This window comes from Emydura macquarii, unplaced genomic scaffold, assembly GCF_026122565.2.
Source record: "Emydura macquarii macquarii isolate MOO-44397 ecotype Brisbane River unplaced genomic scaffold, CSIRO-AGI_Emac_v2 contig_3108, whole genome shotgun sequence".
Lineage (NCBI taxonomy): Eukaryota > Metazoa > Chordata > Testudines > Chelidae > Emydura > Emydura macquarii.
In genome coordinates, this window is record NW_027133245.1 from 891,363 (window position 1) to 914,676 (window position 23,314).

The window sequence follows — 23,314 nt, forward strand, 5'->3', positions numbered from 1 at the left end:
TTGCTTCCCCAGCAAAGGTGCTTTGTCACACTCTGGCCTCTATGCCTTCTACAGTCAAGTAAGTGGACGTGCAATACTAGGTCCCTCAGCGAGATTGAGTATTTCTTTACTCATCTGGTTCCTGATTCCTTGGAACCACAGCCGCAAATGAACAGTCTCACCAATTGTATCCTAAATCTACTCCAAAGGAACAGGGGTTTAAGAAACTGGATTTATATGGTTGTAAACTTTATTCTACTCCCATGCTGCAAATGAGAGTTGGCAATTACCAGGCTTTTAGGTCAAATCACAATATGGTTAATTTTCTGCTATTTCTAAGTTTGCTGATAAATTACCATAGGAATTTAGAGACAAGTTTCTAGCTTTGGTTACCAAGGGCCATCTGTTACAACGCAAACATCCCTTCAGGTAGCAATAGATTCGGTTGATACTACCTCGTGTTCCATGGCCACTGCAGTCTGTATGTGGCGTTCTTCCTGGCTGCAGGCTTCTGGCATTCCAAAGGTGCTGCAGAGTACAATAGAAGGTTTACCTTTCAAGGGGTCTAATCTGTTTTCTGCACAGACAATGCTGTGCACACACCAAAAGACTGTTGTGCAATCCTTCGCTCATTAGGATTTTACACCCTGGCTACAAAAAGGAAATAGCTTAAGCCACAATCTTATTCTAGATCCTCTGTTCATCAGAGGCCTCAGTATACCCCAAAAAGAGGTCAAGACCTCTTCAATGTCACCAGCCATCTTCTGCTGTGGTAGGCTCTTCTTACCAGTCATCTGCGACTTCAGAGCAGTCATTTCTGATTTTTTTGATCGAGGACAACACACTGATATCTACTCCCTTTGAATCATGCCTGTCCCTTTTTTACTGTGTTTGGGAAAGCATCGTGTCTGACAAGTGGGTAGTCAGCATAGAGCAGTGTTTCTCAATTGGTGTTCCGCGGGAACACTGTTAGGGTTCCGAGAGCAGCTGCTCTCTGTGCTGCCGAAAAAGGGAAGATGTCTCGGATTTTCCGGCGGAGAGTATCCAGTGTAAGTGTAGTTTAAGAAAGAAATGCTGACTTTTGCTTATTTCGACATTTGAAGACTGTTAAGAGTTTGGGGGGTTCTGCAATTATTTATGGAGTTCAAAAGGGTTCCGTGGCCAAATTTAATTGAGAAACACTGGCATAGAGGAAAAGGCTTCTACTCCTGGTAATTCCTGGTCACAAAGAAATCTGGTGGCTTCTACTCTATTCTAGAGCTAAAAAAGCAGAACTCTTTCATCAAGAAAATCAACTTCAGAATTGTCATTCTCACTGCTGTTATCCCTTCCATGGAGACCGGTAATGCTGCCCTGGATTTACAAGACACATACTTTCATGTGGTAATATACCCTGGCCACAGGAAGAACATTCAATTTGTGGTGGGCATCAATGATTACCAATACATACAATAGACTAAAGGGAAGCATCATCTTCAGCCCCGAGGGTCTTCACCAAGTGCATGTTGGTGGTAGCTGCTCATCTCCGTCATCTAGGTATTCAAATATTCCCTTACCTGGATTATTGGCTGGTTCAGGAAGCATCGAGCAACCAGAACAGCATCCTTGTCATCACACAAGTGTTCTTCTGTCTGGGCCTGAAATTAAATTTGGACAAATCGCAATTATAACCAACTGCTTAACTTCCATAGGAGTCCACATCGAGACCAGGACAGTCATGGCCGATCCTCCAAATGAGAGGTGTATCAGTCTATAGCCATCCTTTCCAAAAGCCTCAAGACCAATCCGATGACATCAGTGTATGCCTGTCTTCATCTCTTCAGCCATGTGGCCTCATGCATGTAACTCCACGTACCAGACTTCACTCAGTATATCACCTTTCCAGGCATCTGGACATGCTGATTTGGATACCTGCATGAGTGCTTCAGTCTCTGGATTAGTGGTCGGATTTGCAAAACGTGCGCAAAGGTATTCTGTTTCTGTTCCCAGAACTGACAGTGACTCTGGTTACAGATTTGTCTACCAAAGGCTGGGGTGCCTGTCTTGGACATCTTCAGACATGCTCTTTGATCACTTTAGGAAGTTTCCCTCCACATAAATATACTGGAGCTCAGGGCTGTTGTCAGGCCTGTGAGATTTATTTCCAACATCCAGAACCAGATGGTACAAGTTCTTACAGACAACACCTCTGCCATGTTTTCCCTGAAAAAGCAGGGAGGTGCAAGATTGTCTCAACTGTGTTTACTTAAAGTGGTGCAAAGGAATGGTGAGGGAGACGGCACATATGCCCCTTTTATGCCGTCACCTGAGAGCATGAGGTGAGCAGGAGTTGAATGTGTATGCACAACACATATGGAAGAACAATAGTTACTGTATAGGTAAGTAACCATTTGGATTTTTGCAACTGTAGCTTAAATTTATGCTTGCCAGGTAGGGATGTAAAAGGTTAGCCATTTAAATAGTAATCAGCTGTTTAAAGGTTTTAAACAGCTGCTTACTGTTTAAAGACGGCAGCTGGGCTGACTCTTGCTGGTGGGGAAGCACAGAGCCCAGCACTGCTCCCCAAGCAGGGGGAGAGGCGTGGAGCCCGGCGGGTGGCAAGCTGTGGCAGGGAGGATCCCAGCGCAGAGGGGGGAGGAGGGTGAGTCGCAGCTGGGCTCCGCTCCCTGCAAGCGAGGGGGGAAAGGAGGAGGCGCATGGAGCCCAGAACCAGGGGTGGGGGGTCAGCTACAGCTGGGCTGTGCTCGGCTTGGCTCAGCTCCCCGCCAGTGAGAGCTGTCCAGCCACTGGTGGGGACCCACAGCTAGGCAGGTCTCACTTGGCAGTGAGGAGTCGAGTCCAGCAGGGCTCCCCCTCACCCTGCTAGCATTTAACCATTTAAGCATTCTATTTTTAGAACATTTAAATGGATTTTTAATTAAACTAATTTTTACATCCCTATTGCCAAGAATTGTTGGATCCTACGAAATTTTGTTTCTAGCGAATGTGTGCAAGTGCTTTCCAGTGGTGAACTTAAAATCATTTACCACAAACACAGGGAAATATAATCCTGTCACAGGGTACTCTGAATTTCTTATTTAAAATCAGTTTTGTGCTTGAGGAAGCTGCTTATTTTTTTCCAGAGACCAACAGGATATTCAGGTTAAACCTTTTAAAAATAATTTGCATCTTTTATGTTAATGTTTTGTGTAAATATTTTTGTTGGTATTTGATGTTTTTCTCAGCCTAATTACATCTGCAAATTGGGAAATTCTTATGTAATCTGAATGAAAAACATACTACTTCTCACTGTGAAAAGCGCAATTTAGTTGTCAGCAACAGCACTGTACAATAAGCTGGCTGGTCTTATTAGAGAAAAGAATATTATTGAAAGGACTTTTGCAGTATTAGTGGATTTTTAGTTAGGACTGGAATATGATGTAGGCAGCACTGATTCAGTCCAAGTATACACAGGATTAATCTGTGCATTTCTTTTTGTTTGGTATCAATATGATTTTCAGTTTTTATACAGTGTTCCTGTAAACTGTGACTCATCTAATATCAGTTTTTGTAAATAAAACTCAGTAATTTGGTGGGCTTTTCTGTTAGAGAGAATTTGATGTATAAATGTTTAACAAGTCAGTTTTCCTACATATTTTGTTCTAGGAAAAATGAAAGTTTAATATTTTGAAACTTACACTGTTTTCCATGTAGCTAAATACTGAATTTCTAGAACTGTACCTCCCCAACTAAATGTGTTTGCAACTGTAGTTACTTGCTGCTTATAGTTCTCTGCATGTTTCTTTCCAGCTAGTGCTTAACTTGCATCTTGTGCATGGTTTGTGCAAACTGCATTTTTAACTTGTCTTTGTCTTTGATGCTTGCAACCTAATCCATGCCAGCTACACTGCCTCGAAAAGAAAGTGCTGTCAAACAGGAAACAGAGAGTGAGTATGACTAGTGCATTAGTAGATATTGTCAATGCATGTGTGTCTATGTGTAGATGTAGTTATATATAGTGGAAAACCCATTAACCCTAAAACTGACTGTTCAGGGTGTAATAAGCATTTGTAAGCAAAACCCATCCAAAAGATGTTGAACATGGTTGGCAGTTCTATTAGATGGAACATACAGGATGAAATTTAATATGTGGTTTCTCTGTGGTTGAAATTTATGAAGATTTACCACAGCATTTTTACTTTTCAGTTTGAATATAGCAGTGGGTATTTCTCTTAACTTTTGTTTTTGTACTGAGGTCTCTCATTATAGCAAGAGCTCTTCCTTAACTCCCATGTCTCCCCCTCCCCCCCCACTTCATTCCCAGTTGACATCAGCCAAAACAGTGTTAATTACGGAAAAAGCCAGTCCAAAAGAATATGGAGAGTGTTTTGCTTTACTATTTTCCTTTCAGAATAATTCCCTCACTAGCTCTTTACTTTGTGTGCTACTGGAAGATGCTCTTAAAGCATCACAACTCGATTTCCCATCCAGCTTTCCTTTTAGGAAGGAAAATATCTGCCCCAGCATATTTGCTATATGTGCTGGTTCCAGGTGCAACCTGGATTTGGTTCCTAATGTTGATTTTTCCTATGTTGTTCTACAACGCAAACTTAGATAGCTGTATTGTAATGAACTTTGAAAAACACTTAAATATTCCGGTTAACCTTGTAATGAAGAAACGTGTATACAACAAAATCATGTATAGATTTGGTGCAAACTATTCAGTAGAAAGAATATTGACAATCTCTATGGGGATCAGGAGTGCTGTTTTGGATAGATAGATCTTCCATTGTTATCTTCAAACTTATTTTATTACATCTAGGTCACCATCTTCATCGTTTCATTATTTCATAGGTCTTCATGGAAGTTCTGGAAAATTGACTGGGTCTACTTCTAGCCTAAATAAACTCTCAGTTCAAAGTTCAGGAAATCGCAGATCTCAGTCATCCTCACTGTTGGATATGGGAAACATGTCTGCCTCTGACCTTGATGTGGCTGATAGAACTAAATTTGATAAGGTAAAACAAAAGAATGTAATGTAATATTCCTCCTTAGTTTTGAACTTTGTCATGAATACACATTTTGTTTACAGTCAGAAAACATTAATTAATGCACAGGAGTCCATATATGTATGCTTTAAAGTCCTTTAAAATGAATACATATATGTCAACTCTTAAAATTTATATGCATTGTGCATTTGCTCAAGACTCTGTAGCAGATTTATTTGTGGGAGAGTCTAACTTTAACCATAATTAAGGCTGCAGTTGTTTTCATTAAAAGCTCAGTTTTGCTGCCCCTTTCACTTAAAAGTTCCCAAACAAAGGAATGCTGGCCAAAAACTTGGTGGGTGAAGTCTAGGACCAACTTATATTTTTTTTCCAACCAAATATGAAGTGTATTGATCATGGGATTTCTGAATTATGAGGGGAGAGGTGTTCACAAGAGTCCAAAAAGTATTGTGACATGTTTTGTAAATTTGTTGGCAAGGTGAAAAGAAGGAAAGAGCATCTAGTTTATTAGACCATCTAGTCAAGATCTAGTGCCCAAGACCAAAGAATAATTTAAATACCAATTTCTAAAATTAATCATTTAAACATCCACTTTGGCTGCCTTAAACTATGTCACCAGATGATTGTTGAAGTCCTCAGCCTTCATTTAAAAAGAAAAAGTAAATCTCGAGCCTTATTCTTTGTAGAAATAGACCTAAAATGTAAACCAGTCTTTAGGAAGGATTCTCAATGGATAAGGGAAAATTTTCCTACCAAAACTGTATTTAGTCTTGCAAAATACTGTAAAGTAAGATATATTTTGAAAAAGGTAGAGGGGAACCGGTTATATTTTTCTAATACTTTTTTGCCATGTGCTATTGTGACAGTGGAAAGTGGGGAAACAATTAAAATTAAGTTTTATTGGATTAATTTAATTGAGGAGATGAATCTTGTTGTTGTTGCCTGGCACCACTGATCCTTGCTAACTTTCCTGTTTTCACTGTTGTTTTTGGGGGTAACTGCAGTGTTCCTGAAAGGATTTTTACCTCTAAGTTACTGATGTATTCTTGCAGTCATAACAGGTGTTTCTGAGTAGCTGAATTAAAATCATGGTCCTTTCTGTGAAAATTTGTAATTTTTGTTGAAGTAAGAATTCTAATATTCTTTTACAAGTGAACAAATACATATTCCTTCAGATGGTTTGGTTTTTGTTTTCTTTTTAAAATTATTTTAAAAAGTGTTCAGTTCTGTATTTCTGCATGTAATCGTGTGTGGTGAAGAAATGTATATGTAGAGTTACGTAATTTGTTGTGCTTGCCCAGTAACTTTTTGGATAAATCTTTGCCTAAGGAGTTTCTAGTATATGGATTTACTACTTAATCATGATCATATGGTAGGCTAACAGTTATCATGCTGTTAGTCCCTAAATACATGCAAAGAAACTGATATAGTCTTCTATATGCAGATGACACAGTAGACTAAAAATGTCTTTGAAAGGCCTGGTCTACACTTTCCTGTTGACTGCCGCCAAATTTCAAGGTGTTATGCAAGCTACGGAGAGTAGCTTGCGTAACTTCCGTTGACTTCGTAACGCCTCTTCTACGCGGAGTCTTCATTGTGCTGCGCCGATGGGAAATGCATTCCCATTGATGCAGCGCTACACCACTTGAGGGGGTGGTGTTAATGCGTTGGCTTCCGGATCGATTTGAGTAGGTCTTCACTGGCCGCTCAATTGATCTAGATAGATCGATCTGACGGCAGCGAATTTGCCGCCATCAGTGAAGATGTACCCAAGAGTCTTTATGGATTGCTGGATGACTAATCATTTTAATAAATTAAAATGTATGCCAAAAAGTAGCTTCACTACTTAATTCGATTATATTTAAAAATAAGTCAAGATCACTTCTGTATTCCAAAAGTGAATACAAAAACCTATTTACCAATTTCACCAGATGCTGATACTTAATGCCTAAAAATCTTTAATGTGAATCAGTTAGGGTTGGCACATACACAATTGTTATACTTATGAAATAAACAGCAGGATCTTATTCAGGGGATAAGGCAGTATGCCGCGTTTATTATGAATACAGAAAAGAGAAGCATTTAAAAAAAAAAATTGTATGTCTGTCTGTGTGTGAATGAGAGTTTTGTGTTAGGCAGAGTTCTGCAGGAGAGATATAGTTACCAGTCTCTTGTTGCCCGTGCTGAATCACTGGCCAGGTAATTCAGGCACGAGATTGGAGCCAGGCCCTTGTCGGTCGTGACACGATGCTCCTTGGGGTATACAGAACGAGCCCAAAGTCCAGGTTTCGTCTTTCCACTTTTATACTTTATCCATCCCTATTCGGGTCTATGGATTTGTCATGTCAGATGGTCGTCTTGTTTGATGTAATCATCAATTACTTTGATTCTGCAGGGGTGACAACTTTCCCATCATTCTTTCATTCCTGTTTTACACCTTATCTTGTTCCTGTTCTGGGGTTGTAAACTTCCCCCTGTTTTCTGGGGTTCCTTATCTTGGTCTTTGGCCATCTGGGTCTTAAGGTGTTTGTTTATTTAAAAAAAAAACAAAAAACGTTGCTTCTCTCCCCTGGTCCTTGAAGAGCAATTGTTTTTCACAGTCTATTTCACCATTCAAACCGCATTCATTCCTCATTCGTGCTTACTACAAATCATTACATTCTTATTTTATTACATTAGTACATTATCTTGTACTTGCTTACTAACATAATAAAATCCTTATACCTACGTCAATTTTATTAATACCATTTTACTAAAAGAAAATATAAGGGATCTTCTTTGCCCTCTCACTGCCCCATGATTTACACATCAAACCACATTCCTGATATGCATTGAGCACTTCTCTTTACTTGCAAATTATTATAATTAAGTTTTAACATTTACTTAGGGATGTTAACAAACAGCAGGGCCAAAATTTATCATAAATGTTAAATCACAAAGTGTTTAGGCAGGATGTTCTTATTTTTTTTCTCAGTGTAAGAATTAGCCCTTAAGCTTCACATAGTATCCATGGTTCAGGCTTGCTTTGGTTCAGGCCTATATTACAGTATCCCAGCGCAGGAGCCCGCTGGGGCCTACACAATACATCTGACAGAAACCCACAAAGAAATGGTATGTAAAGCCAATTAACATTCCCTCTATTCCTCCACTCACAGACACACATCTTTCAAGTTTCCCAACCACAGTACCATTTGCTACAGATCATGCACCACAGTCTTCAGTCATTGCACCGTCCCACTCAATCTGTTCTTCTGAACACAACTCTTTACCAACAACCTGCCTTGTGCCAATAAAATACACTGATATACTAAATGTCTACAACTAATAGTATTAAACTGCAGCATAGTATTTGAAATTGAAATTTAATTGAAAGCAGCTAACACAGCTTCATCTACTGTGGTTAAAAACTCTTCCGTGAACTACTGCCTATTTTCTTGTTCCTTGCAACTACATCTATAATATGATTGCGTAACAGTTTATAACTATGCCAGGTATGGATGCAATCTGGTTATAACCTTATTTGAAAGGCCTTAAAACACTGTTACAAGTGCTCAGGTGGTCAACTATTTAATGGCTTTTGAGTTAGTAAATATGTCATTCTGTAGTCTTAGAATTCAATTGGCAAATCCCTCCCTCTTGTTCTCATATTTAAAGTGGATAACAAGGAATTGTTTCACATGGTAATAAAACTTTTGTAAATCTACCTTTTTAAAATGACTGTTTTACTGTTAGAACTTTTGAAAATCATATCAGGCTACGGTTCCTATTGCTTTTATACATTAGGTAGAAATCTGACTTCAGAGTTTGATTGCAGAAGGTGGTATATGCAAGAAGCTGTGATGCTTCTTGGGGTACCTAGCACTGAGAGTTACCTTGTTACCCCCTTACCTCCAGTGAAAGAGATTTGTTGGTGCTTAATTGGGTGTCAGTTCCCTGACACCTCCCCTCTATTAGCCACTTGAACAATCTCCTCAGGGCTATGCCAGCCCTTACTTTAGCTTGCAGGTTAACAAAAGGCATACCCCAATCACTGAGCCCCTTTGAAGCACTCTCGTAGTGTTCAGTCCCTAACTACTGGACACTTGCAGAAATGAGCAGGTTTGTTAATCCCTAGGTAGATTTTGTACACTTCAGCCTGTTTGATGTCTGTGTGTTTAATCAAATCATTTTGGTTTACTTTAGATCTTTGAGCAAGTTCTAAGTGAATTGGAGCCCCTGTGTCTGGCAGAACAGGACTTCATTAGTAAATTCTTCAAACTACAACAGCATCAAAGCACACCTGGAACAACAATGGTATGTCTTACTTCAATTTAGCTAAAATTATATATAATCTATGTCTGATAGTTAACTACAAAATTGTTGCATTATGTGTTGAAATAATTTTGTGGGGGATGAAGGCCCAATTGCTACAAATACACACGATTACTCCCATTAAAGTTAGTGGAGCTACTCATATGAATAAAGTTGTTCAAGTGCATTTGCATTTGAAAGCTTGGGCCTTAAAGCGTGAATAATAGTCTGCAGAATTTTTGTAGTGTGCAAGTTAATATCAAAGAAGTCTAGAGTGCACCATGGATTTTTCCTAATACTATAGTAAAGGGAAGTCTGACTTTCCTTTATAATTAAACAGTGGAAGAAGAAAAGGAGGTAGTAAGTTAGATCCTGTCTTTTTATTTTGAATTTTTTTTCACTCTAAATGTATTGTTGAAATGCTAAGGAACATGGTATTTGGAATAGTGGTGGTGAATAAAAGGGGGGAATCTAAAATGTAGACTCCCTTTATTACTATGTGTGTGTGAAATAAAGGTAAACCTTCATAGTACATTGTTTTTTGGGAATGTTCCTCAGTGCACAATTCTACAACTGTTGGTATTTTATAATTATTATTAGTGAGATTCTGTTGCTAATCACACACCATTTTTTTCTTTTTTTCCCTTCAGAAGTAAGTGATTTCCCCCTTTAAGTATTTTATCTCTTTCTGTGTCTTCTACTAAAATGGTTAGATTTTCAAAGTTTCTGAAGTTTTCTTAAGCTTTCATATGAGATGCTAATTCTTAAATGCTTTTTTTAGAAAATGTCTGTACTTACTTAAAACGTCCCAGTTGCTTCAAGAGATCTTTTAGCTGTGCTAGGAAGATGTCTGCCACAGAAAACTATCCATATGTAAACTGGGCTTCAAACTAAATGAAGGAACAATCTGTTTAACTATTTTAAACTATTCAAACTAAAACAGTCTCTAACAGGGTTTGGCTGGCCTGTGAAGGTGAAGCTAAAGCTAAATTATTTAGACTGAGTTTAGAGACTGACTTTAACCTAGGTGATTACATTTGCATGCATGGCTACTATAATTGTTAATACAAATTGGGGAGTTGTGCATACAGACAGGTAGCTGGACAACTGAATAGAAAACTAAATATGCACTTGTATGTGCAACTGCCTGACTTGCAGACAGAGGCATGGTAGGTGTCGGGACTTATTTTGAATAGAAGGCAACATGATTAGTTGAGGCTGTCCTTGCTCCTGTCTTGATAGTCCTTGTCAAGAAGAAATGTCATGTTACTTTGCAGAGAAAGTCAAGCTGACTGTGATTTTAAAAGTTTACTTCTGTGGATGCACATTGCACAGTCATAAAGGGTGAAATGCTGGCCCTATTGAAGTTATTGGAAGTTTTGCTATTGCCTTAATGGAGCCAGAATTTCATCCACGGTCTTCTCTGCTTGAGTTTAGTCTAGTGTTGCTTATTTATGTACCATACCTTACAGATTTTGCAAAGTTGTTGCAATGGTGTTGGCAATAGATAAGCACTACAATTTATGCTTTGAAGGCTAGTAGGAAACTGGGTGGAGATTATCAACACCTCCCTTCAGGTGGTACGTTGTTTAGCTTCAGTTAAGGAAACCGTTGTGTAGCCTGGCTGTCAGCATCAGGTGGATATTTGTTTTGAATCTGGCCAAATATTGCCCATATTTAATCTTCCACCTTCCCATTTCTTGAAAACACATTAGAGAGACATTGAGTATATCACTGCCTTAGATTGTGTCAATGTGAATACAGATCTGGGTATGAGACAGGTTGCATAGGTGGCTTTTGTGGATGATCTCTTTCTAGAGATAGTGAAAGATGTCCATGCTGTTCTGTCAGCAGCATTTGATATAATTTATTATAAGATGTTTTTGACTAGCTTATAAACACTAACAGTTGGTAAGGCAAAGTAAAAACAATCAAGGGAAGATCATAGGGTGGGACAGTGTTTTGCAGAACTTAAGGCAATGACAAAACCTTGACTAGAAAATGTTGGCTATTTAATGGTGACCACTATGTTTACCATCTGCTGAGGGGGTGATATAGTGGTTCAGAATGTTACGCCATGGAGTGTGCCCAGATGTCTTGTTTTGTAATAGAGGATGAATGTGTGTCTCCATGGTAAATATAACCTTCAAAGAATTATGGTAATTATTTTTCTTAGACATATCTACCTGTTTAATTCAGAATTTTAGTATGATAGGGATATAACCTAATTAACTCCTTGCTTTTAAGATTCGTATTTATGTAAAATACCTGCATAACTTTTGCAGAATGAAGCAGAGGAAATGGATGGAGGAACTTTATCCCGATCTCATAATTCTGGTGTTCCACAAACTATATTATCTGAGTATGTGTTAATATTTCGTCATTGTTCATTCTTGAGTCTAGAGATTTATTTTCTCTAGTGAAGTATAAATCTTATTTTTTTACTCATAGTGATAAATCAACAGTTACTTTGTTTCCTGCAGTTAAAATTAATTACTTCTAAGTTTGTCAGTTAAACATTGAATAGTTAACCTGTATAATGTCTACTTAATTTTAAATTTATTACAGTTACATTGTTTTATTATAATGTAGGCAGACATATTTAACAAACAACTCAGTATGCTTCCTGCTTGCTTAATCTACAAAGAAACCCACCTCTGTGTTATGTTTGTAAACATACCCAGGAGAGTAGTCTGAACTTTGGCAGACTCTGTTTTGGAAACCAGATAGACTTTCTAGGATATAGCAGGCTATGTGAAGTAAAACATGTTAAAGTGTAGTTAAACTGTAGTTTTTTTGACCTTAGCAGTGACCCATTAAGACTTGGCAAAAATTACTTTATTTTTCCTTTTAGCCCTGAAAATCTTGATACTCATTAAGTTTAAGTAAAAATGAGACTGACAGAAAAAATGTATGGGTATTTAACAGATTTATTTTTATTTATTTTTTTAACAGGAAAGACATGATCCGACAGATGATGATAAAAATATTTCGCTGTATTGAGCCAGAGCTAAATAACCTTATAGCTCTCGGTGACAAGATTGATAGCTTTAATTCCCTTTATATGTTAGTTAAGATGAGTCACCATGTATGGACAGCACAAAATGTGGACCCCGCTTCCTTTCTCAGCACAACGCTTGGAAATGTTTTGGTGACTGTCAAAAGGAACTTTGACAAATGCATTGTAAGTTCTTAATTACTTAGATTAAAATAGTCATAATGTTAAAGGCAGCCAACTGCTAGCCAGTTTAAATCTAAAACAACCCTACATCTTAGATGTCTTTGGCATTAATTTAAAAGTGAATAAAAAGAATCTTATCACTATGTATTGCTTTTTAAATAAACATAAAATAACTTGGATGCACTTGCAAAAATAAAAATAATTGGTGGTTAGCTCTGTCTAATGAGCATTCAAGAAGGAACTGGAAAAATTCAGCCACTTCTGAGAACTCAAATCCTTAGTATTCCAGTGCTAAATCCTGCCTACTTTTCTCTCACCAGTAATCTCTTGGAACTACAGACATGAGCAAGGCAAGCAGAATTTAGCCCTTGGGTCACCTCTGACTTGCTGAACAAAATTGGGTTTATTTTAATAAAGAAATTTTTTTATGCCCATATCAGAATCAAAAAGTACATGTGTGAAAGAGACAGATGTCTATCTACAATAGCAAAGGTTTGCCAGTATAACTGTACAGGCAAACCTTCCTAATGTAAACACAGTTTCTACTGGTGAAAACAGTTCCATGAATAAAATAAGCTATATCATCAATCAGACTTTTTTGTAATAGTATAACTGCGTCTACACTAGGTCTTTCCTGGTATAAAAATGTCATTAAAAAAACCTCAAATAAAAAAACCAAACCCCAAACGTATCCCTAACCAACATTATTACACTGGCAAAAGTTTCCGGTGTAGACCTAGCCAAGGATGGGAGACAAAACTTACTGATGATCCCATTTATGATAAGAACTAAGTAAAGGAAGAACAATGTTTAATTCCCTTCTTAGGTGTTTTAAACTTGGCTGCCTTTGAATATAAAAGTTAATTTAATAAACAACTCTCTTGATATTTGTAAATACTAGTATAAATTGCTAATTGCTTCTAGTAGGCATCAGAATGTGTGTCTCTTTACGTAAACTAAGAAGGAAAATAAAAGCTCAGATATTTGGTATACACATGTTTTCATTTATAGTGTGTTATCCTGATTTATTAAAGGTTTGTTTGAGTAAAAAGTAAAAAAAAAAAAAAAAAAAAATTAGATCATACAAAAATAAAAGGAAAATTATTCAGGTCTTGTGAAAAAACTTACTTATTTTTCAATATGTTTGAATATTTTTCTTATTTCTTCTTTCAGGCCAAGTTTCAGAAAAAATATGGACTAACTAATCTTTTTGTTTTTAATTTAAGAGTAATCAAATAAAGCAGATGGAGGAGGTAAAGATATCAAAGAAGAGTAAAGTTGGGATCCTTACGTTTGTTGCTGAATTTGAAGAATTTGCAGCGCTTGCTGAATCTATTTTCAAAAATGCAGAGCGTCGAGGAGACCTAGATAAAGCCTACATAAAACTTATTAGAAGTGTTTTCATCAATGGTAAGGTCTGTTGCAATGCCCACCATACTTCCACAAAACCCATTCTTTGCCTGACATACTTTCTCCTTGAATTAGGAGAGCAGAATATATGGTCCCCCTAAAACTAACATTAATTAATAGCTTGCCATAAATTGGCAGATGACGAATGCCAAACAGCAATTTGGTAGAAAGTATTTATCCTGCAGATCCAGCATATCGCCCATCGTAAACCGATCCTGATGACAGCACTATTGGGCATTGTAGTTCCAAAAATTTGAAAAGTGCATTTATTGCTATAAAAAAGATCTTGTCACAAGCCTTTGACACCAAACCTAGGTTGAAATTTTGGGTATCACCGTTTTTCGAAAATGTTAATTGAAATCAGTAACATAATAGTATGTGTAAAGTGAACTTAAGACAGAGTTGCTTTTTTAATGTCTAAAGCAGACTATTTTAAAGAGAATTTCTCTTTCACGCACCTGCTATGACCAGAGTTCAGGGCTGTGCATGGGGAGGAGAGACAAATATTCAATATTTTATCATAAAATATATATGCATTTTAAACTTTTATATATGCATATATAGTCTGTTACTGAGTGGCACTACTAAAAGCTTTTATAAACAAAATAGTCACCTTCTTAAAGGCTGTAAAAGAGCTTGAAGACTCCAATTAAATATTGAGACTTTCACTTTTGTTTCAGTCATCACGTTGAATTATAGCATCACAAATGTATGTAGAACATTACAAAACAAGTGAGAAGACAATTGAAGAGTTTACAGTCCAAGAGACAAATCCAAAAGAGCAAAAACTGAGGCATTGGAGGATGTGGTGGTAATATTGGTGAGATTATCAGGACAGGAAGGATTCACAGAAGGGGGTTTTAAGAAGGTATTTGTGTGTGTGTGGGAGAGAAATAAAGGGGAAGAGGGGGAGGGGGATACTTAGCAGAAAAGAGGGCAGACTGCTCCCAATCAGTGGGGAGAAGCCTCAAAGAAAGCACAAAGTTACAAATGGGAAAAGGAGACGAAACAGAAAGGACGACTGAGAATGATATTAAGACAAAATGACATCCGAGATTTAGGCAGTCTTGAACCTGAGGTGTTTGAACTTAATGCAGTAAGGGATTTTGTTTGGAAGTGGTCAGGGCAGCTCAGGGCACGTACACTGATGGCGGCAAATTCGCTGCTATCAGATCGATCTATCTGATTGAGCAGCAGTGAAGATCCGCTCAATTGATCCAGAAGTCGATTCAATTAAACCACCTCCTCAAAAAGCGTAGTGCCACATTTCCCGTTGGTGCAGCACAGTGGAGACAGCATGCTAAAAGGAAGCTAGGAAGTTGATAGGAGTTACACAAGCTACAGAGAGTAACTTGCGTAACTCCCGTAGACTGCTGCCAAATTTCCCAGTAAGTGTGTACTAAGCCTCAGAAAGATGTCTGTAGCTGCCATGCTTTGGATATAATGGAAGAAAGGAAGACCAAAATTGGCAGGCACACATCTGATGAAATGGGTTGCAGCCCACGAAAGCTTACGCCCACAGAAATTTGTTAGTCTTTAAAGGGCTACAGGACTTTCGTTGTTTTTGCTGCATACAGACTAATACGGCTACCCCTCTGGAAATTTTCCTAATGACTATTCAGTGGTCTGTCTGAAATGAATTGATGGTCTCAGTTAATTTTCTAGAGCACAGGAATTCATGCCACAAAAATTACTACTACAGTGGCATCCTCACTAATACTTTCAATAGAAAGTCTAATGGATACATGGGTATAGAGACTTTACTACACTTGGAGTGGTGATCCAGAAGTAGGTTGAGGTACAATGATGGGGCAGTGTGTGGAAATTCACACTAGCATTGGCTATGCTGAATCTGTTCTGTGGACAAAATGAATGCTTCCATCATCGAGGTTATCAGTCTGGCACTTTAATGGGCATTCCTGTTCAAAAAGAAGAGACTGGAAGAACAAGGTAACTTTGGTAATAGGGACTGATGTCTTACGTAAAAATTGTTTGCAGTAAGAAAAGTTGGGATATGCTGACTAGAGGTCATAGTGCAACACAGTAATCTTCAATAACTGAAAATGGAGACTATGAATACTTTTTTATATTACCTTTTTCTTCAGTTTTGAGACAGTGCTTAAATCTCTTTTTGAAGGGCACAAGATTATATTTGTAAACCTCCACAAGTGTAGTAATCATTTGGTTGCTTTTTTTAAAAAAGCATCAGTCATGTAAATAAGTGCAAGTGAAATCGTCACCTTGTGTCAATTTATAATATGAATAAATGTAAGGAGTTTAGTACTGTAGTTTAGTACTAAATGTGAATGTGCTGCTGCTTTGAATATTCTTATGTACTCACTTGTTCAGCAATGTAAATCAATTTGGCAGACTTTCCAAGTAGAAAAGTCATGTGTGAATCATCTCTGCTTAAAAGGACGGATATAATATAGTGGGAAATCTTACTATTTGTTTTTTATCCCATGCAGTTCCCTAAATAGGTAATTTTCCTAGAGAAATTTAGTTTGTGGATTTTTCTAAAATTAAAGAACTCTAAAATTATACAAATGACTGTTCTTGACATGAAAGCCAAAGACACTTTTCTGGAACTGTTTTTATAGTTGGCTCTTTTGTGTTAATCTTACAAGGCTCTCTCTTTTTTTCCATAATTTGGTCAGCTTTTAATTATGTTAAGAGATTTGTGTTGAATCTTTTTACTGCTTTTAGTGGAGAAAGTAGCAAATGAAAGCCAGAAAACACCCAGGGATGTGGTTATGATGGAGAACTTCCACCATATTTTTGCAACTCTCTCTCGTTTGAAAATCTCATGTCTTGAGGCTGAAAAAAAAGAAGCCAAACAGAAATACACTGATCATCTGCAGTCTTATGTCATCTACTCACTGGGACAGCCTCTTGAGAAATTAAATGTAAGCATATTTTGATTTAATTGTATTTCTGATGCAGAATACAACTGTCTTTTTCCAAACACTATTTAATTTGTATGTTTTGAGTTTATGGCACCAGACTTGTGAAGAGATGCCATTTCTTCTGTTAACTTCCAACCAAAGGGCTCTCATCTTCCCCCAGGGCAATGATTTAACACCACCACGGCTGCTGACTAGCATATAGCAAAAATTTTATCCAAATATTCATGTGAGGACAAATATTCTTTTCCAACACTAACTTTAATTACTAATTAGGAGCTTGGGGATGCTGTTCCCCACCCCTAGAGCATTATTACCCTGTTTCTAATGAGTGTTTGGATTTTTTAAAAGTAGTTTAATTCCCAAAACCAGATCCATATATAGGGCAGCACATTTTGCTTTAAGTTGAGTTATTCAATTGGATAACATAGTGAGCCTTGTAAAATATTTCCGCTGTGCATATCAAATGTAATTTGATATTGTTAATTACGTTTTTGCTATAGTCACATAGTGCGCGTGCGCGCGTGTGCGTGTGCGTGTGTGTGTGTGTGTGTGTGTGTGTGTGTGTGAGAGAGCGCGCGCTATAATGCTTGTCACCTAATGAGAGTCAAACTATGACATTCCCTACATACATTTTTGTAAGCCTGCTCCTCTCTGGAATGCGTATTTTAGTATCTTATGCTTATGTGCACCACTATTGCTTCTTTTATGTTTTCTGCATTAGACGTCCAGTGCTTGTCTGCTATATTTCTTCAGGCTATGATCTTGTTAGTTTTAGGCTGGATTAGCACTTGACAGAAGATTTCAAGGGAAAACCCAGATGCTGCAAGAAGTGGTCACACTTCTCCTTTTGAGTTATTACTTAACCAGCGCTCTAGTGCGGTGGTGCTGGACACCGCTCTGTTTAGCGGAGCGGAACCAAATTCTTAGCTCATGTAAATCAGTATTGTTCCATTGAAGTAGGGTTTTTTTTTTTTGTCATGTGGAAATAAGACATGCCAGCAGATCAGTATTCCCACCTTTATGTGAACTACCCTAGATCTATGATTATATTAATAGTATAATTGTATTCTAGCATTTCTTTGAGGGTGTTGAAGCTCGTGTGGCACAAGGCGTAAGAGAAGAGGAAGTAAGTTACCAACTGGCTTTCAATAAACAAGAGCTTCGCAAAGTTATAAAGGAATATCCTGGTAAGGAAGTGAAGAAAGGATTGGATAATCTCTATAAGAAGGTGGACAAACATCTTTGTGAAGAAGAAAACTTACTTCAGGTAAAACTCAGATTTGTTATAAAGAATAATCTGAAATCTCAGGCCATGTCTATACTGACGGTGGCAAATTCGCAGCCGCCAAATCGATCTTTCTGGATCGATTGAGCGGTCAGTATAGACTCGCTCAATCAATCAGAAGGTCGACTGAGTAAAACCACCCCCTCAAGAAGCATAGTGCTAGCTCGACGGGAACAGCAGCGCAGTGTAGACAGTGTGCAGAAGGGAAGCAGAGCGGTCGACATAAGTGTAGACCAGGGCTCAGATTGTTTTAATGCCTGTACAAATGTTCTACTACTTGTAGCCGTTAGTCTGTTTCTCTAAAATGAAGCTTTACAGGAATGAGAGAAAATGAGCATCTTGACTTGCACCAAAGGAATGCTATGTAAACTACAGCTCTGTATTCTGTGAAGTAGTAACTTGCCATCATAACTTCTTTTGGCATGTTTGTTGTTGCATATTCCCACTTGAGGGATGCACCTTGAGCTTCAGGACTCTTCTGAAAATCAGTGTTTGCTGGAACCCTACATGAGCCCTCTCAAAACACAATGTTTTGAGGGCTGGGTTTTGTTAAAGAGGTATTCACCTCCAGTTGCCTCCACTCCTTTTGACAAACTGAATCAACCACTAACGAGAGTTAGGACAAAACTTCCCTTGAGGGTATTCCATAATTGTCCATTATTGGGTTTCTTGCACTCTTGAAACATCTGGTGCTGGCGAGTGTGGGATCTAGTATATCAGACCAGATGAACCACTTGTCTGGTCTGAAAATTCTTCTATTCCCATACATAGGTTTTGGCACAGAATACTACCTTCAGTTCATTATCTCTTCCAGTGCTGTGAGTGAGATTTTTAAAAGTGCTCAGTAGTGGCCTAATTCTTTTCCCAAAGTAGTAGAACTTTCATTGACTTCAGAGGGAGCAGAATTAGGGCATTGCACTGAGGATTTTGTAAAATCTCACCCTCTTATCCCATGTAACTAATTGAGCAATTTGTACTTAAACCTTGTCTCTATTTAAAACTGACAAAACACAATTTAATATTTAATAAAAAAAAATAAAAATAAAAAAAAAAAACAACCAAAAGTCTCTGTCTTTTACTTCATAGTTTTGACTGTTAGAAGTTGTGTAAATGTTTATAGAATGACTTACAGGAATTCTATATAACAAATATCTTATTTATCTGAATTCTTTGTCTCTGTTTCTGTAAAGTGTCACTTACTTTAGTTTGCTTTCCTTCTTCACAGGTTGTATGGCATTCTATGCAAGATGAGTTTATACGCCAATACAAACACTTTGAAGGCTTGATAGCCCGCTGCTATCCTGGATCAGGTGTTACCATGGAATTCACTATCCAGGACATCTTAGACTATTGCTCCAGTATTGCACAGTCTCACTAACATCTACAAAGGAAAATTTAACAGAAAAGTGCTTGAAAAATATCAAGAACTATCTATATGTGTCACTTGCTTTAAGATGAAATTACAAGTATATATATATTCTTAAATGTCTAGTCATATTTCCATCTCAGATGTATTTCAATGCAGAATGAAAAGCCTAAATAGCAGTATTGCTTTCCTACTGGATTGAAGCACTGTTTTAAAGCATTAAATTCATAAACACTTAATATTTAATTTTTCTTCCACTGATGCCATTTTTTTAAGTTTGTTACTCTTTCTTGCTAACAGCAATTACCTTTGTATATTCAGAGCACCTTGAAAGGACACTACGGTCATCTGACTTCACTAGTACTTTGCATCCTGGAAATTATGTAATCATTAAAAAGATTGTATAGAACTGTTTTTTTTGTTTTTTTCCCTGCCTCAAGCTGTAATATGTGGGTGTGGAGTTCATTCAATGAAAATACTAAATTCATGTTTTGAGAATTAATGTGACTATGTGGCTGTAACTCTTCAGATCGTAAGTAAAACTAATCTTTCAAACAGTGTACCCATAAACTTTGTTCCGGGTAGTCATTAATTCTTCAGCTGTACTTTCCCCACAGCAAAAAGTCACACCTCTCTCAAGTCCAAAATGAGGTACCCAAGACAATGCAGAAAACAATACATATTTTTTATTTAAGCATACATTTACTTTTTTAATTGGTGTTTACTAGAGCATGACTGAACTTCAGAACAGCCATACATTAAGCAGAAAACCTGCTCTATCATATATAGCTAAAACCTTTTTTTAAATGCATGAATTCCAAAATGTTAAGGCCAAGATTTACAAAATTGTATACCTAAAAACAAGGTTCTTAAGTTACCCAAATGGGAGCTTCTGGGTGCCAGTCACTTTGAAAATGAGGCCATTTGTTTAGGTCCCCAAGTATGGACTTAAAAACCTAACATTAGGCACCTATTTTTAAAAATCCTTAAATGTTTATACTGTAATATTAACTTGTGCACATTGCATAAGCGTGAATACAAACAATAAGTTGTCAATAACATTACATTTATCAAGAAAAACCACTCCAAAGAAACCATCTGAACATATCCCCACTTTTGGATTCATGTAATTACATGCAGACATGGCAGGAACGTCTCCTACTCAAATTTCTAAGCCATTGGTTCCACTAAGATATTTCTTTTGTTAAAATGTCTCTAATGCACCAACGATAAATTGCTTTCTAACCGTGATAAGCAAATAAGCTTGCATAGGATTTTTGTTCAAAGATGAATTGCACTTCAGTATTCTTTGAGTGCTTGTTAATGTCCATTTTCAATTAGGTGTGTGCACGTGCCACATGCACTACTGCTGGAAATTTTTCCCCTAGTGGTATCCATAGAGCCATCTCTAGCGCCCTCTGCAGCAGCACATGTATGTGCTAGTATGTAGAGTGGTGTGGGCCCTCCTTCCCCTCAGTTCCTTCTTAACGGCCTGTGATGGTACTGGAACACTTTTGCTATGGTAAGCTGCTTTCAGTCTAGTGGACTTTTGTTCTTAGTGTATATAGTTTTAGTTTACAAAATGTTTGAAAAAAGTTAGGTAGAGTTTGTTTGCCCAGAGATGGGGCATGCCTTGGTCTCTGGGTTTCAAACACCGCACTTATTGCAAAAGGCCTATGCCAGTTAGGGACCTGCACCTAAGCTGTTTAAAGTCTTCAGGAAAGGCTCATATGAAGGAGAAGTGTAGGATTTGTAAAAGTTTCCAGCCCCGTACCAAGAAGGACCAGGGACATTAGATTAAAGGCGCTTTTGATGGAGTCAGCATTTAGACCGGCATTGGAGCCAAGCTGGTCGGACTCGATGCTGAGTATGTTAGTTTTGGCATGGAGTGCCCCCCCAGCACTGTCATCTTTACAGCACTGATCAACATGACCAGTGCTGAAGAAGAAACCAAAGACGGCCCACACTGAATGGGGTCATACATCAGCGCTGAGGAAGGACAGAAAAGGCATGAGAGACAAAGTGAGACCTGGGGCATCCTCCTCACCCATGTGGGTCTCGAGCTGTAACCCGGCCCCCCCGCCAACTCCTGGGAGTGGCTAGGGGCCTCGGCACCTAGTGATTCCCACCACACTGGAGGCTTTCCAAGCCACAAAAGACGTCTTGGCCATTCCAGTGCCCCCAGCGCTGTGAGATGGAAGGTCCCTGCACTGGGACCACCTTCGTCTGCAGGATTTTCAAAGGGGAAGCCTGCAATGAGACCACTACAGCATTTCCCGATGCTGAAGCATCAGTCTCTGACCTAGCAGTCTCTAGACCCATGGTGCCGATCTGTAGAACAAGCTGTGAGCAGTCAAACTCCCAACAGTGATTGCCCGTCCCTTGGCACTAATCTATGGAGGAACAGCATCGATCCCTGGAAACTGTTGGTCTCCTGAGCCCCAGCACTGGGCTGTGGGCTCCCAGTACACAGGAGCATCCACACTCCTGCCATCGTGCAAAGGGCAGCCAGCTTTGGCACCCCCATGGTCACTGAGGAGCAATTCAGACTCAAGAGGAGGAGGTGATCCTGCCCAATGGACAGTTTGTTGCCATAGCTGCAGGCTATCCCATGACACCCCCAAAGGGGGCATAGCGGCAAAGCCGATCGGCTGTGCCTCGGCAATTTTGGAACCTGTGAGGCTTCCCCCTGGCCATTGGTACCCAAGGACATTCCCTGTCCAGAGCCTTGGTGCCGCTATCGTCGACGGCCATTGGCCCAGCACCAACCCTGGACATGGAATTGGACCAGGAGGAGGGCCCTTCAGCGGGCCCGGGAGGGGCTACGCTGGGCTAGGGAAGTTGATCCTGATCCTCTGCCCTTACTAGCCTCCCCTTCCTCCTCCTCACCCGATGAAGCGGTGTTAGGACCTTCCAGCATGGTCCCACTCAACGAATTCAAGGTTCACCAAGAGCTGCTCAAGCAGGTAGCGTCGAACCAGGGCACAAGGTTGACAAGTTAAAAGAACCTGTGGATGACCTGTTTGGCATCCTGGCAGTGGTAGCCCCATCCCGGGTGGCCCTCCTGGTCCATGAGAGCATGGTAAAACTTGTAAAGACCCTGTCGCACCCCTCCCCAGGGCCATTGGTAGTAACAGCAGCCAACAAAAGGGACAGGTGAGTTCCACCCTGAAAAATAGACACGAAAAAGCTGGACCTTTTTTGGATGAAAAGTTTATTCCATGGCAAACCTGCATATATCCAACCAATAGGTCCTGCTAGATGGATTTTAATATCTGGCAGTCATCGGAGAAATTTTTGGACTCCCTGCCATAATCTTCCAGACAGGAATTTTGAGGCGCTCGTGGAGGAAGGAAAAGCGGTAGGCAGGGCTTCCCTTCAAGCATCCTCAGACATGGTGGACTCTGGCCAGAAACATCTGTGGTAAAGGGCATGGTGGCTCCAATCGTCGGGCCTCTCGGTGGAGGTCCAACAGTCCATCCAGCATCTCCCTTTCGATGGAACAGCCCTGTTCTCTGACCAGATGGATTCTAGGCTGCATGGGCTGAAGGAATCCAGGGCTATTTTACATTCCCTGATCTGTACACTCCATCATCCGCCAGAAGGCACTTCAAGCCCCAGCAACCACAGAGGTTTGGGGGCCAACCTAGAGGGGACCCCTACAGGAGGAAAAATAGGGGATATAAAAGATGCCAGGGCCAATTCCAGGCAGGGGCCCCTCAAGTGGGCTTGAGCCATTACCACCTGGGGTGGGAGGAAACAGGTCACCCTTGGACGCACCTTCAAAAAGTCTATCAGCCATTTCCCAGGATCCAGCTCCTTATTGTTTTCAGATCTCCTCACTCCTTTACTCCTGGCCTAGGCTACTATAACATTGGACTGTTGGGTACTCAACACAGTAGTAACTGG

The 23,314-nt window shown here is 39.1% G+C and overlaps 1 protein-coding gene across 5 annotated transcripts in view; it reads left to right on the forward strand.

Moving 5' to 3' along the window:
* The window catches only part of EXOC1 (exocyst complex component 1), a 55,689-nt gene extending 35,724 nt beyond the window's left edge, over window positions 1–19,965 (forward strand). For 3 of the 5 annotated variants that reach the window (XM_067530639.1, XM_067530641.1, XM_067530643.1), the window contains 9 exons: window positions 3,861–3,905; window positions 4,813–4,976; window positions 9,150–9,260; window positions 11,543–11,619; window positions 12,213–12,441; window positions 13,665–13,848; window positions 16,555–16,754; window positions 17,827–18,021; window positions 19,265–19,965. In XM_067530639.1, the coding sequence (XP_067386740.1) occupies window positions 3,861–3,905; window positions 4,813–4,976; window positions 9,150–9,260; window positions 11,543–11,619; window positions 12,213–12,441; window positions 13,665–13,848; window positions 16,555–16,754; window positions 17,827–18,021; window positions 19,265–19,417 (1,358 nt within the window). In that variant the 3' untranslated portion in view covers window positions 19,418–19,965. The remainder of the gene's footprint in view (window positions 1–3,860; window positions 3,906–4,812; window positions 4,977–9,149; window positions 9,261–11,542; window positions 11,620–12,212; window positions 12,442–13,664; window positions 13,849–16,554; window positions 16,755–17,826; window positions 18,022–19,264) is intronic. The other 2 variants (XM_067530640.1, XM_067530642.1) reach the window with 1 other exon arrangement.
* The last annotated feature ends 3,349 nt before the right edge of the window (window positions 19,966–23,314 follow it).